General features: G+C 63.1%; 4 protein-coding genes across 14 annotated transcripts in view; 2 read left to right on the top strand and 2 right to left on the bottom strand.

Annotated features, from left to right (window-relative positions):
- Positions 1–24,088, top strand: part of CHTF18 (chromosome transmission fidelity factor 18) — a 37,077-nt gene that overhangs the window by 8,473 nt on the left and 4,516 nt on the right. For 3 of the 8 annotated variants that reach the window (XM_060125054.1, XM_060125056.1, XM_060125058.1), the window contains exons 2-13: positions 9,276–9,423; positions 19,788–20,394; positions 20,613–20,807; positions 20,890–21,040; positions 21,206–21,374; positions 21,745–21,837; positions 21,932–21,984; positions 22,117–22,261; positions 22,583–22,792; positions 23,295–23,392; positions 23,694–23,817; positions 23,897–24,048. In XM_060125054.1, the coding sequence (XP_059981037.1) occupies positions 20,199–20,394; positions 20,613–20,807; positions 20,890–21,040; positions 21,206–21,374; positions 21,745–21,837; positions 21,932–21,984; positions 22,117–22,261; positions 22,583–22,792; positions 23,295–23,392; positions 23,694–23,817; positions 23,897–24,048 (1,586 nt within the window). In that variant the 5' untranslated portion in view covers positions 9,276–9,423; positions 19,788–20,198. Of the gene's footprint in view, positions 1–9,275; positions 9,424–19,787; positions 20,395–20,612; positions 20,808–20,889; positions 21,061–21,173; positions 21,375–21,744; positions 21,838–21,931; positions 21,985–22,116; positions 22,262–22,582; positions 22,793–23,294; positions 23,393–23,693; positions 23,818–23,896; positions 24,049–24,088 lie in introns of those variants that run through there. The other 5 variants (XM_060125055.1, XM_060125057.1, XM_060125060.1 and 2 more) reach the window with 5 other exon arrangements.
- Positions 713–3,868, top strand: MSLN (mesothelin). Its single transcript, XM_060124780.1, is given in 11 exon segments — positions 713–848; positions 1,443–1,486; positions 1,591–1,681; positions 1,948–1,988; positions 1,990–2,127; positions 2,219–2,374; positions 2,550–2,692; positions 2,771–2,898; positions 3,220–3,314; positions 3,512–3,692; positions 3,768–3,868. Coding segments are annotated over 11 exon segments (1,254 nt in total).
- On the bottom strand, positions 4,313–8,990 carry LOC132506236 (mesothelin-like protein). Its single transcript, XM_060124781.1, is given in 13 exon segments — positions 4,313–4,754; positions 5,179–5,434; positions 5,644–5,770; positions 5,772–5,939; positions 6,547–6,674; positions 6,747–6,902; positions 6,980–7,167; positions 7,501–7,588; positions 7,590–7,646; positions 7,855–7,945; positions 8,231–8,409; positions 8,493–8,619; positions 8,920–8,990. Coding segments are annotated over 13 exon segments (1,830 nt in total). The 3' UTR covers positions 4,313–4,560.
- On the bottom strand, positions 16,849–20,024 carry RPUSD1 (RNA pseudouridine synthase domain containing 1). 4 transcript variants are annotated; one of them, XM_060125063.1, is made up of 6 exons: positions 19,886–20,024; positions 19,166–19,352; positions 18,969–19,092; positions 18,735–18,837; positions 18,480–18,581; positions 16,849–18,046 (listed from the first exon to the last, which is right to left on the bottom strand). In XM_060125063.1, exons 2-6 carry the CDS (start codon positions 19,345–19,347, stop codon positions 17,619–17,621), a joined length of 939 nt encoding a protein of 312 aa, XP_059981046.1. In that variant the 5' UTR covers positions 19,348–19,352; positions 19,886–20,024; the 3' UTR covers positions 16,849–17,618. The 4 variants fall into 4 exon arrangements, with proteins under 4 accessions (XP_059981046.1, XP_059981047.1, XP_059981045.1 ...); XM_060125064.1 differs by having other exon boundaries at positions 18,519–18,581; positions 19,166–20,018; XM_060125062.1 differs by having other exon boundaries at positions 19,166–20,018.

Below are 24,088 nucleotides of genomic sequence, written 5' to 3' on the forward strand. Positions count from 1 at the left end.
GTCCAGCTGGCAGGGCCCTGGGTTTGCGCAGGGCCCTGGGTTTGCACAAAGCCCAGCACCTGCGGCTGTGGGTGGGAGGGGAGGGTGGCCACGCTGCAGGGTGAGGGGTCGCTCAGCCTGACCCCCAGCCCAGAACTGCTCAGCTCCCTTGTTTTTTTGTTTTTTTTCCCAGTACGCGGGCCTCTCACTGTTGTGGCCTCTCCCGTCGCGGAGCACAGGCTCTGGACGCGCAGGCTCAGCGGCCATGGCTCACGGGCCCAGCCGCTCTGCGGCATGTGGGATCTTCCCGGACCGGGGCACGAACCCGTGTCCCCTGCATCGGCAGGCGGACTCTCAACCACTGCGCCACCAGGGAAGCCCAGCTCCCCTGTTTTGAGTGGGGGAAACAGGCCAGCCAGAGCCAGAGGCGGTCCTGCCTCCTCGCACGAAACTCTCCTGCCCTGTCCTGCACTGCCCTGCCCTGCAGGGAGAGAAGACAGGCACCAGCTGCTGGCTGCCCACTGGGGCCCTCACAGCTGGGGGCCAGGCTGACTCAGACCTGACACTCCTGGCTGAGGGGCCAGTTTCCCGGAGGGGGCGGGGCAGGCTTGCTGGTTGGTTCTGAGAGAAGGGCCAGCGGCAGCACAGACACTGCTGTGGAGGCCTGTGAAGGTTTGACCTGGGAGCCCCCCGAGGCCCCGCACTGGCCCGGGGCAGTCATGGGTAGGGTGACATGGTAGGGGCGGGGAAGCAGGGAGGACATCAGAGTGGCTGTCCTCCACAGACTGTGGCCTTGCAGACTGCTCAACCCCGCGTGGGGTCCTGTGGGACTCCCACCCACGGCAGCCTCTTGCTTCTTCTCTGCCTCGGTGAGTCATGAGGGCGGGTTGCCGCAAAACGCCGGTGTGCAGAGAGCACAGAGGGCAGCCAAGGGTCCTCAGGGGGTCGGGGCCTTAGGAAAGGCTCTACCTGCTCTACACATCCTCTCCGGCTGTGGGCAGTGCCCCCCAGCCCCTTCCCGGGCAGGTGTCCCGAGTCCTGGGCAGGTGCCCCTGATTCCAGAGAAGTGTCCTGAATCTCGGCAGGTGCCTTGAGTCCCAGGCAGGCTGTTAGCCTTGTCTCTGCCCCCAGAGATGACTGTGTCTGGCACCCCCGCTGCACCACAGTGCCCTATGGGGTTGGAGGCAGAGGCAGGGTGGTGATGGGGGCACAGGCCAAACTGAGGGTGCCCATGGGACAGGTTTCTGCCTGCCCTGAGCAGAGGGGCCCCAGGAGGAGGATGTGGGAGGCCTGTGCTCCCTGGTTCGGTGTCATGGGCCGTGACACCATAGGGTGAGGGGCCTAACCCTCTGCTTCCACACCCATGGAGTGTGCATGGGGCTGGAAGGGGCCGGCTTTGCCTCCTTCCTACCCTGGGTGGAGCCCCTGCCATCCCTTCGAGCCTGGTGTCCCTTCCCCTGCAGGGTGGGTGCTACTTTCCAGGGCCCAGGCTGCAGACACGGAACTGGTAAGGCCCCTCTGGGGAATCAGGGGAGGGTTTTCTGGCCCTGGGTGGGGGTCCTTGGAAGCCAGGACACTCGCGGCTCAGTCCCAGCCCTGCTCTGTTCTCAGGGTGTCATGACCCCATGGCTGCAATGGGACCTGTCCTGGCAGCGGCCTGAGGTGACCGTCATCCTTCTGAGGGCCCAGCGGTGCACAGAGAGTGAGCACGGTGCCCAGCTGCGTGGGGAGACTGGGATGGGGAGCTAGCATTGTGAGGTCTCACTTGTCCACACCTGCAGCCCTTCCTAGGCACTCAACTCATTCAATCATGACAATGCAGGAGAGTGAACAAAATTGCTCCATTTTGCTGATGGGTAAACTGAGGCCTGGAGAGTCATGTGGTGCCCAGGGTCTCAGCGTGGGTGCAGAAGGAAGAGGAGGTTGACAGGAGATGGCCAGCCCCCAACCCACTGCCTGCCCCTGCAGAGAAGGCCTGCCCCCCGGGGCGGAAGGCCCAAGTGTTGGACCGAAAACCTTGTCTTCTACGAGGAGTGGGAGCTGGAGGCTTGTGTGGACGGAGCCCTGCTGGCCGCTCAGATGGACCAGGTGAACCTGGTGCCCTTCACCTACCAGCAGCTGCACATTTTCAAGCGCAAATTGGATGAGGTAGTTCAGGACTCCCGCCTGCCTGCTGTAGCACAGTTTTCCCAGCTGCCCGGGGAGTGGCGGCGGCCGTCACAGTCCCTTCACCCGGAAGTTCTACCCACAGGGGTACCCTGAGTCCCTGATCCAGCACCTGAGGTACTTCTTCCTTTGGGTGACCCCCGAGGACATCCACAAGTGGAATGTGACTTCCCTGGAGACCGTGAAATCTCTGCTCAAAGTCAGCAAAGGGCATGGGATGGATGCTCGGGTGACTGGCTGCGGAGGTGGGGAGGGGAAGGCACAGGGTTTGAGGTTGGGCAGGCCTGGGGGGCACAGAGTGTGAGGTGGTACAGGCCTGGGGGTTGCACAGGGTGTGAGGTTGTGCAGGCCCCAGGGGATATGTCTCTCCCTGCTCCACGCCACTGAGTGGCCTCCTCCCACAGGTGGCCGCCCTCATTGCCCTCTATGTAGGGGGAGGGGGCCAGCTGGACAAGGCCACACTGGACACCCTGGCCACCTTCCCCGCTACCTACCTGTGCCTCCTCAGCCCTGAGCAGCTGGGCTTCATGCAGCTCAACGTTGTTTGGTGAGTCCTGGGGTCTGTCAGGTGTGGTGGGTGTGCTGTGCTCCGAGCTCACTGCCCGGCCTTATGCTGCCTCCTCAGGGCGACCAGGCCCCAGGACCTGGACACATGCAGCCCATGGCAGATGGCTGTCCTCTACCCCAAGGCCCGCATCGCCTTCCAGAACATGAGCGGGTCTGAATACTTCACAAGGATCAAGCCCTACCTGGGTGAGCCCGGGAGGACACGGGGGGCGTGATCCCTGAGGCTCCCCCTCTCATTGGGCAGCCTGCTGGTGGCGTGACTGGTGGTCAATGTGCCCTCCATCCCTCCAAGTGTGTGTAGGCTGAGACCCTGTGAGTTCTGGGCACCCCCAGCCTATCTTCCAACCCAGAGGGTCAGGTGGTCACCAGGCAAACCAGGGTCCCAGGAATTTCTTAGGAAAAGGGACTCTTGGTAAAGGAATTGGCTTCTGGTAGCCTGTTGTCAGAGGGTGAGACTGGGGGTTGCTGCAAGGTCTCACACTTGGGGGCCCCTCTCCCCGTGGGCAGGTGGGGCCCCCATGGAGGACCTGTGGGTTCTCAGTCAGCAGAACATAAACATGGATGTGGCCACATTCAAGAAGCTGCAGAGAGAGGCTGTGCTGGTAGGGCCATGGAGAAGGGCAGGGCCTCTGGTGTGGCGGGGTCTCAGGAGAGGCAGCCAAAGCCCCCTCCGAAGTCTGGAAGGGCCAAGGAAGGGTCTGTGGGTGGGGCAGCATGGGGTGGTTTGGACACAGTAGAGGACAGCAGCCTTCTGGGGAAAGGCAGGCAGGCCCTGAGCCCTGTCTGGGGGCTTTGGCAGCCGCTGACCATTGCTGAGGTGCAGAAACTTCTGGGTGCAAACCTGGTGGGCCTGAAGGCTAAGGAGGGGAACAGCCCACTGCGGGACTGGATCTCCTGGCAGTCGCAGGAGGACCTGGACAATCTGGGGCTGGGGCTCCACGGCGGCACCCCCAACGGCTACCTGGTCCTGGACTTCAACGTCCGAGATGGGCTGGGGTGGCCAGCCGGGTGGTGTCGGGCAGAGTGAGGGGCAGGGTCTGAGTCACCTGTTTTCTGTGCAGAGGACTCCTCCGGAGGCCCTCACCTCCTCAGACTAGGACCTGGACCTGTGCTCACTGTGACCCCAAGTCGGCTCCTGGCCTTGATCCTGAACTGACCCCACTGCTATGCTCTGGGAACTGGGCCCTGCCATGGAGACACCACCTGGCTGGGAGTAGGCCTGGGTGGTCTCTGTCTGACCCCGAGGGCACCAGAGCTCAATAAAAGAAGCCCCATCCCCCCTCGAAGAGGTGCCCTGTGGTGTTCTGAGAATTGGGTGGGAGGGCCCTGATGGCTGTGGCCCAGTTGACAGGGTTCCCTGGGTTTCAACCCTCCTCTTTGCACTTGGAAAGGGGAGGGACTCCAGGCAGGGGGGGGCCCTCAGGGCCTTCCTGATGCTGTTTCCATTGTTGGGTCTCCCCCCAGGCCAGGCCAACACTCAGGGTGGCTTCTGGTGACACTGCTGCCCCAGGAGATGGCAGGCTGGAGTCCTGATCCTAGTTAAGAGGGTCTCTGTCCCTCCTCAGGCCCAGAGCAAAGGGACACAGGCAGGAAGACCACCTTGTCCTTTATTCAAATCAATCAGCGAAGTCAGTCCGCGGAAACCCCTCCCCAACCCCAGTTCTTCATCTGGAAGAAGCCAGAGGGCAGGGGCAGCATCTCCCTCACTGGCTGGGGCAGTGACCCTGGGCCCAGGTCCTCAGTCTGGCTCCAGGTCCTGGGAGCTGGGTGTGGGCAGGGACTGGCCCTGCAGGCCCCTGGGATGTGGGACGTGGCCAGGTCCCCTGGGCATGGGGCAGGCATCTTGGTCTAGGCAGGCATCCAGCTCCACCTACCAGCCCCGGTTTTCCTGCAAGTGGTGCTGGGGCAGCGCTGTCTTTGGAGGCCATGGGGCACGTGCCCTGTGAGTGGTTCCAGCTGGGCCCCAGGGTGCTCCAATACAGCAGCCACAGGAGGCCTGACGGCAGGGCCACAGCAAGTGGCAGATACCCCAGGTGGGCTGCCTGTAGGTGGAACATGGAAGGAGCACCCTTCAGTTCAGCTGGGAGCCCCCAGGCTGTCCTGCCTCCCCCAGGCCTGGGCGGCCCCTGCGCCGGGCTCAGGGCTCACACCATCCCTGTGGGTGGGGAAGAGCAGTGAGGACCCCCATGTACAGCTGCTCTTCTGGGTCCCGATGGGGACCTCAAAACTTCCCCACTCTCCACTTTCTGCTGCTCAGCAGATTTTGGAGGAGGTGTCCCTCAGCAGGCAATGCGAGGTGAAGCCAGTGTCACCCAGATGTCACCCGAGGAGGCAGATGGAAAGAGTAGGCCAACGCTGAATGAGATTGGGCGCAAGACAAGAAGCTAGTAGCAGTTGGGGGAGGGGGGGCACACAGGGCAGAGCGGGGATGGCCCGCTGGAGTGGGGAGGGTGGGTGCAGGCATACCTGAGCTGGGGTCAGTGCTCCAAGGCCGGTCTGAGGTGGGGACTAGATGGGGCATCCAGGGGATGGTGTTGGGGGTCCTAGTTGTCACGTGGGTGAGGCCGGTGGGGCCGGTTGGGTCCGTGTCCAGGCCCAGCTCGCCCAGGGCTGACCGATTGAGGCTGCAGAGCCAGGAGCTGATGGTGGGGTGGCTGTGAGCCTTCTGCAGGTCCCCCATGTTCTAGCCCAGCAGCGTCGTCACGTTGCCCACGCTCAGGCTCTGCGAAGGGAGCGAGGGGTCGTGGGCGGGGTCAGTGCTTGGCCGGAGCGCAGGGGTGAGACCCAGCAGAACGCACCTGGAGAAGTGACCTGGGGCCCACACTGCCTGCACACCTCCGACTTTGGGGTGGGTGTTGGGGCCTGCAGACCGTAACCTAGGCATCCTCGTCTAGGCCAGCCCCACCCCCTGACGGGTAGCCCCCGGCCCACCTGCAGCACTCGGGTGTTCAGACTGGTGAAAGTGTCAATGTCCACGGAGACGTTAGCCTGGGGCAGGTGCCGCAGCTCCTCCACGGGGGCACCGCCTAGGGGCGGGGCAGCGATGAGGGGCGGGGCTTCCGGGAGGCGTGCCCTACGCAGGGCGAGGTCTCACCGAGGTAGGGGGAGGCGTGAAGCTGTAGTAGGCGTCTACAGTTCTGGCGGTGCCGAAGGCCTCTCGGGCCTTGTCGTAGAGCACGTTCTTGCGGCTCTGAGGGCAGGAGGAGATGTCTAGGGCTCCGGCCAGCCTGGGTGGGGGGTGAGGCTGATGGGCAGGCCAGAGGCCCCTTCTCCTCTGGACGCTGGGCCTGGCTCCCGCTTTCTGAACCACAGCTTTCCTCTTGCTCTCCGTGCTAGGTTCAGTAGTGTCTCCTCCAAGTTCATGTCCACTCAGAACCTCAGAACGTGAGCTTATCTGGAAATAGGGTCTTTCCTAATTGTAGCTGTAATCAAATTAAGATGTGGTCATACTGATTTAGGGTGGACCTTGAATCTAACGACTGGTGTCATAAGAAGAAGGAAACTTGGACACGGACACAGTGGGAAGCCAGCTGTGACAGAGGCAGAGATGGGGGTGATGTAGCCCCGAAGCTGGAAGAGGCAGGAAGGAGCCTCCCCTACAGGTTTCAGAGGGAGGCCAGCCCTGCTGACACCTTAACTTCAGACTTCTGGCCTCCAGACTGTGAGAGGACACATTTCTGTTGTTTTTAGCCACTCTAATCTTTTGTTACGGAGGCCATAGGAAGGAAGCTAATTACCTACGATGGCCTGGCCTGGGCCCCCATAGAATCCTTCCTTGGCCGAGGAGTGGAGGTGGCTCTGAGGTGTGGAGGGTGGGTTGCTGGGTGGGCTCACCGAAACTCCAAGGGCCGGATGGCCTGGATCTGGGGGGGGCTCATCCAACAGAGGCGGGAGCCCCCGTTGGCCACAAGCAGGGCACTGGTGATGGTGCCGTTGTGGTCCAGGAACTTCTGCAGGATGCCCTGTGGGCAGGGTTCGGGTCTGCAAGGCCAGGGTCAGCGGGGTCCCCTGCCCACCCCCACCCCCACCCTCACCTCTGTCTGGTTCTCCAGGGCCCCGTCTGGGGCCAGCAGGGCCACGACCGTGTCATTGGACCTGATGTGCCACTGGCCAGTCTCCACATGGGAGTAGAGGTAGGCCAGCGAGGGGATGAGCTGCAGCTGCTCCTCGGGGACGCTGCCTGGGTAGACCTGCAGTGGGAGGCAGGTGGTGGTCAGGCCACATGGCCGGCCCACCACCTGCCTCCCACTGCCGGTCGCTGGCGCACCTAAGCCAGCTTGGCCTTGACGACTTTCTGGCACTGGGTGGGCAGTGGGTGCTGCAGCAGGGGGTCCAGGTTGGCCCTGAGCACACGGCTGCCCAGGCAGGACTCGAGCTGCACGCAGTCGTAGCGTACCAGGAAGAGGTCATTGTGCAGCGTGGCTGCAGTGATGTTGCCAGGGATGCAGGGTCTCCCTGTGGCAAGGTGGAGTACGGGTGTTGAGGACCCAGCTGGTCAGCACTGCTGCTGACTTTGGGCCCCACCTCACTCCTGACCTTGACCCTTCCCAAGCTTGACTCCTAGCCAAAAACTTGGCCTGGACCAGACTGACTCAACCCTGACCTTGGTCTCAACTCCCAGTCCAGCCCCACCAAACTCTGACCACTCCCCTCAACCTGGACAGAGACCCTGGGCCAAGCTCAGGAGGTCCAGGCAGAGGGTGACATGCCTCTGGTGCCCCCACTCCGGGATGAGGAGCCCGAGCAGGGGGAGATGTGAAATCCCCAGGCCATGGTGGCCACACTGACCTGTGTCCCGCTTGGGCCGTGAGGGTACCAACTTGGCCTTGGCCTCGAGGAAGCCAGTGCCAAAGCGCCTGGCATCACACTGGCTGAGCTGCCCTGCCCGTGGCCACTATGGCCACTATGCTGCCAAAGAAGTCTAGGCCCACGGCCTGGCGGGCGGGCCTGGAGAGTCCACACCCTGCGGAGGGCCACCAGGGCTACCTGTTCCCTCCTTCCTCCCCACAGACAGAAACTCTGTGACGGGGAGCGACTGGGGACAGCAGTTGGGCATCAGAGTGGCTGCCGGCCGACCATCAGGCCTGGGCAGGCTGGTGGAAGGTTGGCTGGATCCCCACCCGCCCCGGGGTGCTGCCCTACCTCCTGCAGCTGCATCCACAGGCTGGGGCTGATGTAGGTGGCTAGGGGTCCCAGAGCCTGCAGCCCCTCCAGGTTCCAGGAGCCAGAGGGCCTGGTGTGCGAAGGGGGCTCTGTGTTGGGCCCTGAACAGCACCCAGACCCCTCAGACCGCCTACCCTCCCTGAGTGCCATTCCCAGGGCCTGCCCAGCAGAGACTCTCCCACCCCAGGCCTCTGGGCACCTCAAACCCATACCCCATAGGCTGCAGGGTCAGAGTGGGGTGGGAGCTGGGTCAGAGGTTAGAGGTCAGTGGGGCTGTGGACATTGATCTCCAGGCTGCCTCCTCTATCAGGTGGAGGAGGGGAAGCCTGGGCAGATGGCATGGGCCCCCACTCACCCGAGCCTGGTCCTGCCGCTGGCCAGCAGCCTGTTGAGGGCGGCCATCAGCTGGGGACAGCGCCGCAGGTTCTGCAGCACATGGGGGTCTGCAGCCATGATGCTGGATGCATCTGTGTCACACACCAGGACCCCGAGGAGCAGCAGGTCGGAGGTGCTGAGGCTCGGGCGGGGCCCTCCCTGCAGGACAGCAGGTCAGCATGAGCCTGGTCCCACTGCCCGTCACCTGTCCTGTCCTGGCCTGGCCGGCCCATGGTGCCTACCAGGCAGGCCAGGGCCCTGTGCCGCAGGGTGGCCTTCTGGTCGGGCAGGTTGGTCAGCAGCCCTGTGTTGCCCTGGGCTGTGCGGCGGACGAAGGCCTGGCAGTCGGCTTCCCTCACCTGTGTCAGTCTGTGGGAAGGTTGGGGGGCTGTCAGGAGGGGGGGAAACTGGGGGGCCTCCGAGTGACTGAGGTGTCCTTGGGGAGCATGCTCAGCCCACGCGGCTGGGCGCTGGGCGGGGAGGGGCACTCATTCGTAGAGGAGCAGCAGGTTGGTGGGGTGGAGCTCGAAGTCGCCCTGGAGGCCTTGCCGGGCGGCCAGGTTGGCCAGACAGCTGAGCTGGGCAGGGCAGGCGGCGTGTCACTTCCTTGCCCGGCCGGGGGCTTGCCCAGCCCCTTTCCCTCTGCCCATCTTAGGGCCCCCCACCTACCTCTCAGCCCCTGTCCCCACGTCCACCCGTCCCCTCCTTCTGCCTGCTGGCTCTCTGTCCCTGGACTTCATGTTTTCCTCTTCCTGCCTCAACCTCCACAACGAGAACCGGCCTCAGAACGGGTCAAACCCAGCTTGAGAGCCCCCTCTCCTCTGGCATCAGGCCCTTGCCCACCCCAGCCCCCACTGCACCACATTGGCTCACTGAGGATCTGCTCATCCAATGCACCCCTGCCTGGACGTCTTGTCCCACTTACTTGGCCTACTTTGGGGTTGTTTCAGATTTATTACTAATTTTATATTAATTTTATAATAAGACAATAGCTTTCTTTCCTTCCTTTCTTTTATTAAACTCAGGGACTGGTGACGCTTGGGTCAGCTGTGGGTCCAGGTGAGCTCAGCTGGCCCCTCTCACAGCCCAGGTGGAGGAGAGGCCAGCAGGCTGGAAGATCCCTCACCCTCGGGGAGCCTGGAGGACCTGCCACAGGTGCCAGATGGAGGCCAGGTAGGCAAGCCCTCACCAAACCAAGAACAAGAGGCAGGAGTCTGTGGGTGATTGGTGAGAAGTCCTGGAAACAGTCCAAAGTGGGCCACACTGGAACATCATCCAGGGGAGAGAGAAGCCCACCTCAGAGGCTAACTTCCTGTCCGCTGGGTGACCTGAGGGGCGCATCTTGTGTCAGCTAGAGACAATCGTGCAGCTCTCCAGCACAGGGCCCTTGTGCTCAGGAGAGCTACTCCGTGTCCTGGCACCACATTCCTGGCCCTTGCTGCCTGGGTCCTCTGCCAGGGATGCCTCCCTTCCTGCCCGTCCCTGGGGCCCTTCTCCAGGGAGTCTGCCCTTGCCCTCGACACCCAGGCAGTCTTGGTAAGGGCCGCCGCTGACCTGCCAGGCTCCGAGGAGGACATGCTGCGTCTCCATCCTCCTGATCAGAGCGGCAAGCTGGTCCCGGGCTAGCTGACTGGCCGGCTGGCACCAGAAGCCTTGCAGGAGGGAGGTGTTGGCATTGGGCAGAAAGGAGATAGACAGTGAGGGGCAGAGGGAGTAGGGGTCCCAGACTGCAGCATTTGGGGTGGAGGTCAGACTCCTCAACACAGGGTGGGGGTGAGAGACCCAGGAGGTGTGGACAGCAAGGCTTTGGCTGTCAGCATATGCATACCACACATTTCCCCCGAGGGCGCCCTGTTGGTGCTGGGCTCTGAGCTATGAGCAGGGCTTAAAAGTGGCCCCTGTCCAGACTCAGGGTCTGGTTGAGGCCCAGTTCCAGAGCTTGGGGCTCTGAGGTCCCAGCGATGGCTGAGGTTTTGAAGGGCACCTGTTGGGTGTCTGCAGCCAGGCCTTCCTCATGATGTGAATCTAGTAAGATCCGTGCACAGGGGAGGGTCAGGTCTCATGAGACCTTAGCCTGGGCCCAGCTGGTCCAGCTTGGCCTCCAGCCCTGCCTGATCAGTCAACTGACTGATCAATTGATTGATGGCAGATCAGTGGCCTCCAACCCCCACCAGGACAGAGTCTCAGTTTGGGACCTGAGAGGGCAGCAAAGCTTGGGGCGGAAAGAAGAAAGCTGAGAGGCCTCAGGACAAGAAGTGATTGTCGGGACTTCCCTGGCAGTCCGGTGGTTAAGACTCCGTGCTTCCAATGCAAGGGGTGTGGGTTTGATCCCTGGTTGGGGAACTAAGATCCCACATGCCGCATGACGCGGCACCCCCCAGAAAAACAAAAAGTGATTGTCTGCCGGGCCGAGGTGGGGGACCCGGGCCCCAGCCAGCTGCGATGGCCTGGGGTCCTGTCCCAGCCATGTGGGTGTGACTCTGATGAAGGACACCAGCTGCCCTGAGCCATTTCCAGCGAGTGACCTGGGCAGGCAGGGCCAGGCCCCCCATATAGGAGCCGGGAGTCAGTCCTGCCCCGGCCATGTCTGGGCCGTCAAATGCAGACCCTGGAGATGGTCCCTCCTTCTCACCCCCACCCAGGCCTGCCAAGGAATCTGTTGGGGAAACTTGATTGTGACTCCGAACCTGCACTCACCTGGCCCACATGTTGGCCCTGCTGACATCCAGCCCTCCCTGGGTGGCACCCTCGGCCTGGGGATGAGAGCAGTGGGCAGTGAGTGACACCAGAAAGGCGAGGCCTGGGCTCACCAGGCCACTTGGAACAGAACAGGCCATAAGCATCTGTGTGGGAGCGTCCAGTGTCGGTCTCCCCAGGGCTCCCTGTGTCCCGGGTGGGCCTGTGACAGCCCCAATACGGAGTCCTTGGGAGCTCCACGGTGCTGGTCACCTGTGTGCCAGCCTGGGTCTGAGCGTGCTGTGGGACCAGGTGAACATGTGTGGCAGTGTGTCTACCTGTATACACGACTGTCTGATGCTGTATGCCTGTGCCCCTAATGGTATGTACAGTGGTGGTGGTGTATACACGAGTATGGTGAGGTGTACATGTGTGGGATGGCATGCATGACTACACAGTAGACCTGTGTGCCTGCTGGTGTGGCAGTGTATACATTCTGTGACGATGTGTAGCTGGTAGCATGTGACTGTGTGTCTGGAAGCATGTACACACCTATGTGATGGCCTGTATGCATGCCTACCAGTGTCCACGTGTGTGCACCTTCTCCCTCCACCCCCTGTGGCTCTGTCTTCACAGTCTGAGCCCTGAAACCCCCGAGCAGAGGGACAGGGGTCAGCTACCACCTTCTCCTGCTCCTCGGTTGCTCAGTCCCTTCTAGCCATGGCCCGCCTTGTCCCTGCCTTGTCCCCAACAGAACCCCCACCCGCAGTGCCCCATCTGTGCCACCCCCTTCCCTTCCCGGACCCCCAGTAGAGGCTCAGGAGGAAAGAGGGTGGTCCTGCTACCCCGAGGAGCCGGCCATGGGAGCTGCCCCCCAAGAGGGGAGGGAGAGTCATCTCACCTGCTCTGGGGCCCATGGCTGTGTGGTGCCCACTGGTCATCCTGGCAGGAAGGCACCGGGGTCACAGGCAGCGGGTCTGGGTCAAGCTGGAGAGGAGACAGGAAGTGGTGAGGCTGGGGCAGGGTACAGAGGGGAGGTCACCACCCAGGGTCACACAGGACAGGTGCCATGCAGGGCAGGTGACCCCGAACCTTGGGCTGCAGCCGTGTCTCTTCGTCTTTCAGGAGGGCACAACCCACAAGCAATGTGTCTCTGGAACAAAAGGGAGCAGCAGAGGGGGAGCCAGGCCAAATCCCGGCTTTCTTATCACAGGTCAGGGCTCAGGGGATCTGCAGCTGGGCTGCTGTGTCTCCAGTGGACAGCTCTCTCAACAGCTCGGAGGTGGGGGTGGGCGGCGGTCCCAGTGAGTCCCTGCAGCAGCTGGGGTGAGAGGCCTGCTGGCCCCCAACCTACCCTGGTGCAGCCCCAGCTTCACCCCCACACCAGGCGGCCCAGGCAGCCCCCTTCCCTTCTCAGGGCCTCGGATGCCCAGTGAGACCTGGCCCCGGGCACAGCCCATGCTGCAGCCTGCTGGCAGCTCTGGCCGTGGTGGAGACCGAAACTGAGGCCTGGGGAGGAGGTTGCGCCAGGGAGCCTGGTCCACACTGCTGGCTCCTGGACCACGGCCTTGCACGGGCTGCTGGCTTGGGGCACCTGTGCGCCTCTGGACTCTGCATGGCCCAGGAGGAAGATGGGGAGGTAACCGCCCCAAGTGGGGGCCAAGACGGAGGCTCAGCTACCTACCTGCCCAGGGCCACACAGAGGCCAGACTCACAGCTGGGGCCCTGTGCGTCCAGTTGGTCGCGGCTCCCGTCCCACCCCCGCCCCCACCTGAGCACCAAGAAATCTGTCTGTCCTAGAAGGAGGCTGCTCCAGGTCCAGGCGGCAGATATCAGAAGCGGGGATATTGTAGACGTGGTGCCAGGAGTCCAGACACCAGTGGTCCCACCCTGCTCTGTGTCAGCCCCTGCAACTGAGCTTCGGGGCGCAGGGGTGGTGCAGGGTGGGGGCACCATGGTCTCCGCTCACCTCCATAGCTCGCTCAGCACCCTGCCCTGCCAGCCACCCACTCCTGCAGTGATGCCTGCCAGGCAGATGTGTAGGGGAGGGGCTGGGGCTATACCAGGTGATGCAGCCTTGTCAGCCCCTGGAGGCCCCAAGAGCAGTGGGCACCTGCTCCCCAGCCTCACAGGAGCGGGAGGCTTAGCTCCCAGTTGGCGGCTGCCCAGCACATACCCCTCCCCTGGGGGGCCTGGCTCAGCCATGACCTTGCCCTGAGGGTCGCACCTGCGTTTGTACACGTGTACACCTGCACTTGACGTGTGCTGGCATCCATGTGTGAGCACACATGCACATCCGTGTGCACCGAGGAGCACACACATCTATGTGCACACGTGGTGCATGTGGTTCATGTGTCCCCTGCAGGGATCTTAGGCACTCGTGGCCCCACTGTGGGGCCTGGGTTGAGTGACATGTGGCGTGTTTCTGTACTGTGGATACTGGAGCAGAGCCGGCTATGCATGTCCACACGTGTGTGCACTGTGGGGCAGGGAGGGTGTGCAGGCAGCCTCAATGGGAGAGCTGTGCCTGCCACACATGTGGCCCTGGGGCCCAGCACCCTGGGGCCCAGGACAGGGACGGCTCCACAGGGCAGGTCTCCAAGGCAGAGCAGGAGGTGTGGCTGCGGGAGGGTTGGGAATGAAGATGCCCACAGACACTTCTTCCCCAGCTGAGGTGGGGCGGGCTGGGTGCCCCAGGCTGGCCCTTGGCCCCAGCTTTCACCACATCTGCCTCTGCTTGGCAGGGCCAAGAGGGCTCTGGGGCCTTGAGCCCCCATGACATGGGTTCAGCCGCTGAACAACTACCACCTGCATCAAGGTCCACACATGCCCATCGAGCCAGCCCCGCAGACAAGCAGAGGTGCTGACCCTGGGGGACCGGCAGCTGGAGAGACCAGCTGAGGATCGCTCCCCGGCCCCTGGATAGGCCCCATGGGAGTCCAGCTGCAGCATCTAGAGCTGGAGGGCACCCAGAGCTTGTGGTGACAGCCCCTCTCCCCTGAAAACTGTCCAGTGACTCCCCGTCCAGCTGGCCCAGGATGGGCTTCCAAGGGCCCCTTGGCCACCAGGAGGGCCAGCTCAGCTCCATCTGGCAGGGTGTGTGGCAGTGAGGACAGTGACCCCCAGGGTCTGGAGGGGGGCGGGGTCCAGGGAGCAGGTCCCGCTGGAGGTGGGCAGGCTCACCCTGGGCTCTAGCACTGACCCCCTGAGGCTGGCTGGTCAGCTCTGGAGCAGTCAGTTTTGGCTGAGGGCTTGCTGGAGCTCTGGGTGCTGAGGGGTCTGTGGGGGTGGGATGTCACTTGGTGGTGGGGTCTCCACCCACCTCAGGGTCCAGGCCTGGCTGAAGGACACTCCCCATAGGCCAGTGAGTGCAGGAGGCCAGATGCTGGCTGCCCCTTTTGGGTTTGGCCTCTAGGGAAGCCCAAGGTCCCGGGTGGACAAATGACCGCAGCAACAGAGCAAGTGCTGGGCTGTAGAGAGTCACACCCATCCCCAGCTCTGTCCTGTACTGCTCATGGAATCCGGCCCCCGCCAGCAGCACGGCACAATGCTTGCCGTACACACGAGGAGACTGAGGCCCACGCTGGCTGACGGCTTGTCCCTGTCCACACAGAGTGAGCAGGGGCAGGGTTGGGCACTTGGGTGTGCTCCTGACCTGCCGGCATTGTGCCCCCTGGAGCATGACCGCTCACGGGCTGCCCCACAGTAGGCTGTGGGGGGCAGATGGACTGGGTGGACCCCATGTCCTGGGGCCAACGGGAGAGGCAGCATACCTGTAGGGAGCAAGGTCAGGATCTGTGGTCCTGGGGGTTCTCAGAGGGGCTGACAGGGCTCTTCAGGGGGAGGAGCCAGGCTGTGGGGAGAGGGGAAATATACATGGAATATCCCCAGGGCAGTTCCTACCCATGGGCCCCTGTTGCCCTTCCATCCTGCCTTCCCTCCCTCTGTGGCTGCCTGTCTGTCTGTCCAGTCTACCCCTCTTCCTGTCTGTCTTGTCGCTTGCTCTGCAGGCTCAGCCCATGGGCCCTGAGCCAGGCTGTTATGCCCAGGTCAGTGCTCTGCGGCGGGTCATGCCTGCCCTCCGCTCTCCCCTAGGCCCCTCCTCAGCCAACTGGTCCTACCCTGCAGACCATCAGTCAGGGTCGTCCCAAGGCCCCAACCTGGCTGACCTCCTCAGGCCATTTGGCAGTAAGCAGGGGCTGGAGCCCCAGGGCCACGTGGTGGCGTCCGCTGTGTGCTCCCGTCCCTGTGGCTGGGGTCGGGGGTGGGGGCCCTGGAGGCTGGTTCCTGGCCCAGCCGAGACTTCTGGCTACAGAAGGGTGGGGGTGGGGGTGACCCTTGGCTCCCTGGCCTCACCAGCAGCTTCCTGGGACCTGAGCGGGGGGACAGCAATGATGCCAGCCAGCTGAAGAAAAATGATTCTCTCTGTCCTGGCATGAGAAACGCCCTCCAGAGTTCAGGACCTGTGCCCCAGGGAGGGCCCCAACATGTGGCCAGTCGCTGGGGCACAGAGAGGAAGACCTGGCCACCCTTTGGGGTGTTGTGGGGTAGCCCTGCCTGAGCTGGGTGGGGAGGGGCCCCTGGGGGCCCCTGGAAGGAAGGGCTGTCAGGGTGGTCCTGGCTTGGCCACAGCCCCTGTAGGTCCAGACCCTCTGGCAGGTGCCAGCAGTTGGGAAGCACCTGGGTGTGTCCATGGGAAATGGAACTTCCAAAGGTCACCGCAGTCTCAAGAGGACAGGGCTATGAGGGGCCGGGGTCAGCAGTGACCCCGTGTGGCAACAGCAGGCATGACAGTGGCTGAGCACCGCCCAGAGGTGTAGGGGGTGGGGCCGTGAGGAGGGGGCGTGGGGAGAGGCGGGAAGCCTGCACAAAGTGGGCTCACGGCCCTGAGTCCTTTGGGGACCATTCTTTCATTCTCTATACACACTCACTGAGCAGGGTCTGTGGGCCGGGCCACGCTGTGGGTGAGGAGCTGATGCTCCGCAGGGACCTAAGGAGGAGACAGTGGTGAAATGCTGAGAAGGGGGTGAAACAGGTAAGAGTTGATGGCAGAGGAGGGCATTAGGGTGTGGGGGGGCAGATGGTGGCGGGGAGAGGAGGGCAGAGGTTGAAGGTAGTGGGAAGGAGGTGGAGCGGAGGGTGGTGGGGGGAGAGGTGGGGCAGTCCTCAGCAAGGAGGTGAGGTGCTGGGAGTGCCAGGAAGGTGATGCTCTCCCACCCCGCCCCCATCTGACGAGAAAGGGTTGTGCTGGGCACATCACAGTAGCCATCCATCTGTCCGGGCTGCTGCCCCGTGGGTCCCTCCGATCCTGTTACAGATGAGGAGACGGGGGAGCAGAGGCTGGGACCTGGGTCTCTGCAGAGGCCCCATGCGGGGTGGGGGTGGGGTGGGGGGCTGCCTCTGGCTCCACCCGGGCTGAGAGCTTGCTGTGGTCACAGGTGGGGTGAGCCCAGGAGCCCCACAATAGGGCCTGTCTGCCTTGGCCGGCCAAGAGGAGGGGCCTAGCCTAGTTGGGCACAGGGACATGGTGTGTGACCTCAAACTGGCTGGAGGCCTAGGCGCCAGCCCTCCTGTGGCATTCTGAGGTGTTGGAGGGCCCCAAGGTTTGCACTGTGAGGGCAGCAGCTCTACGGAGAACACTGGTGGGACCAGGTGGATGCTCTGATGGTTTTGGCTGTGGGTCTTGGGGTCCTCCAGGGATGCAGCTGACCCAGCTCTGTCCCCTACTCAGAGCCCAGCCCCCACACCAGGGCTGCAGGGTGTTCACTGAATGGGGGGTGGGCAGGTCAGCAGCTAGGATTATAAGGTCCGTCCTGGCTCCTGTTGGGGTCTAGGGCAAAGGTCTGTCCAGTGAAGGGATGGGGTGGGGGTGTGAGCCCCCTGAAATCCCCACATCAGGCACATTCATGGTCACTTGCAGGGTCAGTCATTGAGCGTTTATTCCCAGTTCTCAGAGCTCAGCTATGGCTGGGGAGGCGTGGCCGTGTTGTGGGGATGGAGGGGGGGGGGCTGGTGGGCTGCCCTTGCTCTCAGGCTGAGGTCCTGCCTGGAAATTGCCAGGCAGGTGATGGAGGCAGCAGCCGCAATTAGGGGCCCGGAAGACCCCATGGAGCAGCGCTCAGGGCAGGCCTGGAGGGATGGCACGTGAGGTGGGGGCTGAGGAGTGTGGCCCACACCCACCTCCATGTGAGACGCTCAGGATGCAGGTGGAGGGGGCAGAGTCTAGCAGAAGCAAAGGCACAAGGTCAGACGGGCCTAGCAAGGAGGGTTGAGGTCTGCAGATGGAGAACCCAGCCAGGCTGGGGTGATGGCCACAGAGGGTCCAAGCAAAGCAGCATGGAGCATGGTGCTCTGGGGTGTTGGCTGGGGGCCCAGGAGGAGCCCACCTTGAGGGTGGCCCAGGTCCTGGCTCTGCCTCTTCCAGAGTGACCCCGATCAAGTCTACAAATAAGTTCCTGGGGCTGAGGCTCTAGAACCAGGGAGGTGCTCTGGGGCAGTTTGTGGGGGTTGGGGTGTTGGGAGGGAGGCCCATGTGGGTCCCACAGCCCAAGAGCTTAATCCTCTGGAATTGCAGCTGCCTGGCTCCCCCTGCTGGCCAGGCCTGGCCATTGCAGGGATGTGTCCAGGACTCTGACCTGCAGCCCCCAACCGTTGGAGTCCCAGCCTGCCATCCCCACCCCAGCACGATGCTCTCAGTTGTCCGGCTCCAGCGTCCACTCCGACAGCCACTTCAGGCAGGAGGCCCGCTGTGCTTCTGTCTCAGGGAGCTTGGCAGGGGGCGGTGGGGGCCGGCCCGGCCCGGGCAGGGGCGTGGAGGGGCTGCAGGGCCTGGGGCCCCCTTCTGTGGGGTCAGGGTCTGGGGCAGCCCGCAGGACCTGGACGAGCTCGTCCAGTGGCTGCACCAGGGTGTGGGGGCTCCAGCAGGCATCGAGGGTGGGCACGAAGGGATCGGGCGTGCAGGCCTCCACGCACTCGGTGCATGTGGGGATGCGCAGGTAGAAGGCGTGGAGCATCATGCGGAAGGGCTGGTCCTCCTGGTTCGAGGCCTGGCCATAGGTCTGGTCCCCCACGATGGGGTGGCCCAGGGCGCTGCAGTGCACGCGCAGCTGGTGCGTCCGTCCTTTGGGGAGGAGAGGGGGCCAGTCAGGCAGGGGCGCCACCCCATGCCCACCCCCTACCCATTCACATCATGCCCAGCACCGTCCTTGAAGCCTCACACAACCCCTGGGGGCAGCAGACCTCCCTGTTTCATGCCACAAAGACGTCAGAACTCAGAACAGAAGCGACTTCTGGGGTTGCCCCTGGTGAGGCCAGGGCGATGCTCGATCAACTAGAGAACCCAGGCCAGAGCGACCTCGTACAGGGCAAGAGGCTGCAGGCTGTGAGGCTGAGTGTGGGGGAGGAGTCAGCCTGGCCAGCAATGCTGGGAGACCCTGGGCAGGTTCCTTTCCTGTGTGATGGGGACACTTCGGTGCCCTGTGCCAGGAGATGCCCAAGGCAGGACACCATCAGCAGATAGCAAGGAGACCTGGGCACACGTGCCCTGGACACACCCGTGAGAGGCTGCAACAGCACTTTGGAGACAGGATCACCTGCATACAGTCCGTGTTCCAGGACCACCAGCTCAGTGAGGCTTGGTTTTGGGTTCTCACAGCCTGAAGGGAGCAAGGAAAGCCCAGAGAGTTGGCTGGGCCAGCTCCATGGCTGAGTCCACCCCAATCCCAGGTCGCCTGCCCGGGTTGCCCCAGCCTACCCAGGGTCCCCACTGGACGACTGTGCCCCTGGCCCCCACCCCCTGCCCTCCGTACCCTGTGTGCCCTCAATGCACATGGTGTGGGTCCGGCCTTCTGTGCTGTTCTTGCCAATAGCATAGCTGATGGTCATTCGGCTCTCCTGGACGTGCCCCCGCACCTGCCAGGAAGGGGGTCACACGCTGCTCACGGGGTCACCCACCACTGCTGGGAAACCCATCTGACAGCCAGAGGCTATCAAAGTGGATTGAGTGTTGGAGTCTCCTGCTCCAAGGACCAGCTGGGCCTTACCAGAGCCAGATAAGCCTTGGTGACTCTCCGGTCCTTGAAGCACCTGTAGGCACTGCCTGCGGCTGCCTTGTTCAGGGCCACACAGAGTGCCCCGCTGGTGGAGAAGTCCAGTTGGTGGCAGAACCTGGCATGGGGCAGAGGATCAGTGGTGGCTGGGCTGTGGGCCGCTTCCCACCGACGGAGGCTGCTGTGGGTACCTGAACCCGTAGCAGGTGTCAGGGTCGGCCAGCTCTGGGAAGCGGTGCCGCAGCTGCTTCTGGAGGGTCAGCGTCTCCCACCAGGACTTGCTGTCGATGCGCACATCCCAGTGCTTGTTCACCACCAGGAAGTCACGGCTCCGGTACACGACACACAGGTTCTCCACGCTGCCTGGCTCCATGGTGGCTGCAATGCAGGGCAAGTGCATGGAGCGGGGTCATGGGGTGCCCAGCCCACATCAGGGTCCTGCCCACCTGGCGTGGACACCCCTGCTCCCCAGGGCCCTGGGTCTGAAGCCACCGAGGCTGTGTCAGGCAAGCTTGCAGACCTACTGTGTGCCTGCACTCCCACCTCTGAGTCAAGTAGCAGGGTGTCAAGTAGCAGGGGTCTGGCCAATATCAGGGGAGCTAGTGTTGCCCTAGGCTCTGGCTGTGGGTTAGTCCTGCCAGACCCGGGCCTGGGGAGAAGCAGTCTTGCCCTCCAGCCTGCTCCCACGGACCCTTCCCGGACGGGCCACGGACGCGCGATAGGAGCCTTTTCCTGAGTGGGGTGGAGTGCAGGGCAGGGGATGGGGCTCTCCCTCTCCCACGTAGACGTCCCCTGCCCTGCCTCCCCTCCGAGGAACCCTCGCCTCCCGCGTCTGATGGGCACAGGCGGAGAGGTGCCCGGCGGACTCCACTGCGAACACTTCCCGCGCCCCTGCCCATTCCGAGATCGACCTGCAGCTGAGCTGCGCCGTCTGGGCCCCCGATGCTGCTGCCCGGCCCTGGCTCCTGCCCTCGCGTCTCCCTGCCTCGTGGCCCAGCAGCCCCGGAGCAGTCACTTGGACCACAGAGGTGCGCCTCGCCGGGCCCAGCCTGGGCGCTCAGTCCCGCCCACGTCCCGCCCACGTCCCGCCCACGGCGCAGACGGGCGGCCGTGCTGACCAATGGAGAGCGCCCGGATCCCGCCGCTCCAGCTCCAACGTACAGACTCAGCCCCGCCCGGCCTGCGCGCGCAGCCCCGCCCACGCCCCGCCCCTCCCGCTGACCAATGGCGAGCGTCCGGATACGCCGGCCGTTGATTGGCGGCGCCGGGTCGCTTTGGGCAGGAGCTGCGCGCTGGGCGCGGGAGGTTCGCAGCCGGCGGCGGGCGGCCATGGAGGACTACGAGCAGGAGCTGTACGGCGTCGAGGATGACTTCCACAGCCAGTTCGCGGCCGAGCTCGAGGTGCTGGCCGAGCTGGAAGGTAGGCGTGGGCACTGCCGTGGCCTCGTCCCCCGTAGCTCGACAGGGGTCTGGCCCACCCGGGGATTCCAGGAGGGCTGCTCGGAGGGGAGGCGCGAAGGCCGGGAGGCAGCAACAACCTGAGAGAGAGCAGGGCCCTGCAGCGCCGCCGACCTCGGGGGCTGTGACTGTGTGCAGACGAAATGCTCTGCATGACTGCTGTGAGTTTTCTCTCCGCAGGGACAACCGCCATGTCACCTTCCAGGGACCCCTGGCCCACCGTGGGCCGGCCCCGCCTGACGTTCGAGGAGACCATTGCTGGAGGGAACGCTGCCACTCACTGCTCTCCAGGCGGACCTCCAAGGAACAGCAAGGGCGGTGCCAGGAAGAGGCAGCTGGCCGCTGACATCCACGGGGACAGACCCCTGCCCCCTAGTATGTTTTCCGGGGGCCCAGAGCATAGGGGTGGGGTTCGAGGCTGGAGAAGGACCTCTGTTCCTTCCATGTGTCTCCCCAGCCCCCAAAGTCAAACGGTCCAGGCTGGAGGCTGCCAGGAGACTGAACTTCAGGTCCGATGAGATGGAAGAGCCGCTGCCTCCTGACTCCCCGACTCAGGACATCACCCCCCCACTGAGTCCTGAGGTCCCTGCTGAACTATGGGGCAAGGGGTGTGTAGCTTGGGGTACAGGTATCTCAGTATCTTGGAAGGATCTGGTTTCTTCGACAACGTCTTGAGGGCTGGGGATTGGGGGTCTGTGGGAGGGCTGGGTAGCCAGCAGTGGATCCAAGTCCTTTCCCCAGGAATCCCCAAGATGGTCATGGTCCCTTCCCAGGCCCTTGGACACTGGGGCTGATGTGGGTCTCACTAAGGCCTCGCCAGCCGCCCGCAATCCTGTCCTGAGGCGGCCCCCTGTCTTGGAGGACTACATCAATGTGACCTCCACTGATGGCAACCGGGCCTTTCTAGTGCTTCAGGCTGACCCAGTGGGCACTGGGGTCCAGGTGGGTGCTGTGCAGACACGAGCGGGGGCCTGGACATCACATCCCCTACCCTGACCCTGGGAACCCCTCTAGAGGTCCATCTGGCCTCTAGTCTTCCACTCGGGAGAGCCATCTTTCTCCTTAACTTTTCTCCTCTTTCTCTTCTTTTTTCTTCTTCTCCTTCTTTTTACTTCTTTTCTTCTTTTCTCTTTTCCTCCACCTTAGATCTGCTGCCATTCCAATGATCCCTTGGGGTCCCTGGTGAGAAGGGGCTCCTTGTGGCCCGTTGATGCTAGGAAATGCCATCTAGGTCCCTGAGCACTGTTGGGAGGGGGGTTGTAGAAATCCCATAACCTAGAGGAGGGTGACTGATGCTCTCCCTTCCCTGCAGAGCCCTCTTCTTGACATCCGGTGGCGTGGCCGTGGCCAGCTGGATCTGCTGGGTGTGTCCTTTGCCTCCCTGAAGGAGAAGATCGACAGCGAGGTAGGGTCTGCTGGGGTTTGCTGGGAAGGGAGAGGTAGCTCAGGGGTGAATGGCTGGCTGAGCCATCCTGATTCCAACCCCATTGTCTGCACAGCGGCGGCAGCGACTGCTGGAAGAGGCCCAGCGGCTCTCGGACACACTGTGCAGGTGACACAGTGGGCCCCTCCACCTCTGAGGTCCTCACCGGTCCTTGGATTGCTGACCACCAGCATGTATTCTGGGGGGTGTGATCCCTGCATGGGGTTAAGGCCCAGTGGCTCAGGGCACAATGCTCTCCAGTCTTAGGTCAGAGGAGGTGGAGGAGGGGCCCCAGCCCTCGGGGGCCTCTGAGGAAGAGCCGGCTGACAGCCAAGATGCTTCCCAGCATTGCCTCTGGGTGGATGAGTTCGCACCCCAACGCTATACGGAGCTGCTCAGTGACGACGTGAGGTCCTGTTTTTGCTTAAGTGAAGTGTGACTGGCTTCTTTGTTGCCGAGAGAAAAGTACTTAGGGCCTAGCAGGTCTTCATTTTGCCAGCCCACAGAGGGGTCAGGATTTGGAGAAGGGATTTGACCAGCCTCGTTGAATTGTAGGTGGGGAAACTGAGGCCAGTACAGAGCCTTTCACCGGTCATCACTTGTCATTCAGCCTCAGCATCACTGTGTGTGTCTTTGGGCTCATGACAGTAGGGTGACATGAGGGGCAGGCACTAGGAGTCCTTGGTGCTGGTGGCCGCCCCCCCAGGCTGGGCCTCTCTTCTTGCAGTTCACCAACCGCTGCCTCCTCAAGTGGCTGAAGCTGTGGGACTTGGTGGTGTTTGGCCGAGAGCGGCCCACCCGGAAGCCCAGACCCAGTGTGGAACCGGCCCGTGGTGGCAAGGAGGCCACAGCCTCCAGCAAGTGGAAAAGCCACGGACAGGTGCTAGAGGAGATGCTGGAGGCTGAGCTGGATCCAAGCGGGCGGCCCCGGCAGAAGGTGAGCCCACCTGGCTGTGGGCTGTTCTCTGGATGGCTGGCACCATTGCAGCCTCTGGGGGCCATGAGGCACATTTACTGCCCCCGAGGGTGTAGGTGGAACGATGTCAGGGTCTAGGTGAGGAGTGTCAGCAACGTGAGCTGGGAATTGAGTCCTTTCTTCTAATGACTTAGATAAGACTAGCACTCCTTGCAGGGCTCTGCACCTCCCCACAGTGATTATGCTGGACTGTGGGTGGGTTCTGGCTGTTAGTCACGTCAGTAACAGCTGTGTCCTTGTCAGGTACAAACGTAACTCACTTCAGGCAAGGCTTTATTCTCGCTCTGCACGACCAGCAGGCAGGGGCTTGTTTTCCTTTGGTGACTGGGGCAGGGCAGGAGAACATCTCTTAGCACTGAGCTTCACGGGATAGGATTTTCAGTCTCTGGCGGTTGGGTCAGGGTCTCCCAGAGTCCGTGAGGTGGTGTGGGTTACAGCACGTTTTCTCCTGCCTCGGCTGCAGGTGGCGCTGCTATGTGGGCCCCCAGGGCTGGGCAAGACCACCCTGGCCCATGTGATTGCGCAGCATGCTGGGTACTCTGTGGTGGAAATGAACGCGAGGTGAGTTGGGGGAGGGCCAGGTCTCCTTTTGTCCTGGTATGTCTGGTCGAGCCTGGGATACAACCTTGAAAGCCTGGGGGTGGTGGGCTGTGGAATTGTCCATCCTCAGGGCTCACTGGGATTTAGCCACAGTGTCATGGGGTGGCCTTGTGTAGTATCCGTGAGTTGTACACGTGGTGGCTCTGCCCTGGGAAATTGTCCTGCTGGGGACACTGGCTGCTGCCCTGGCTGAGGCCATGGCTGCTGCACTGGCTGAGGCCATGGCTGCCCTGACAGCCCCTCCCTGGCCTCTTGGTTCCAGTGATGACCGCAGCCCTGAGGCCTTCCGAACGCGCATCGAGGCAGCCACGCAGATGGAGTCGGTGTTGGGCACTGGTGGGAGGCCCAACTGCCTGGTTATCGATGAGATCGACGGGGCCCCCACGGTGGGCCTCCTGGGTGTGCTGCGGCCGGGTGGGCAGGCAGTGGGGGCTGTGACTCACCTCCGTCTGCATGTCCCCTCAGGCTGCCATCAATGTTCTCCTGAGCGTCTTGGATCGCCAGGGCCGACAGGAGGCAGAGCCAGGGGGCCCCGCTGTGCCCACGGGCGGGGGGCGGCGGCGCCGGGCGGAAGGGGGGATCCTGATGAGGCCCATCATCTGCATCTGCAATGACCAGTGAGTGGGGCGGGGCGGGACGGGGTCTCCGCTGGGTGGG

The sequence above is a fragment of the Lagenorhynchus albirostris genome, chromosome 15, assembly GCF_949774975.1.
Source record: "Lagenorhynchus albirostris chromosome 15, mLagAlb1.1, whole genome shotgun sequence".
NCBI classification, from domain to species: domain Eukaryota; kingdom Metazoa; phylum Chordata; class Mammalia; order Artiodactyla; family Delphinidae; genus Lagenorhynchus; species Lagenorhynchus albirostris.

Bases quoted from the DNA above. Each gene is read 5' to 3' on its own strand.
- RPUSD1 (XM_060125062.1), bottom strand. From the start codon at position 19,374: ATGCACTTGCCCTGCATTGCAGCCACCATGGAGCCAGGCAGCGTGGAG. The intron at 19,093-19,165 runs GTACCCACAGCA...GCCCCATGCCAG, and splicing joins GACACCTGCTACGGGTTCAG to GTTCTGCCACCAACTGGACT. The intron at 18,582-18,734 runs GTACGGAGGGCA...TGCTCCCTTCAG, and splicing joins GTGCATTGAGGGCACACAGG to GCTGTGAGAACCCAAAACCA.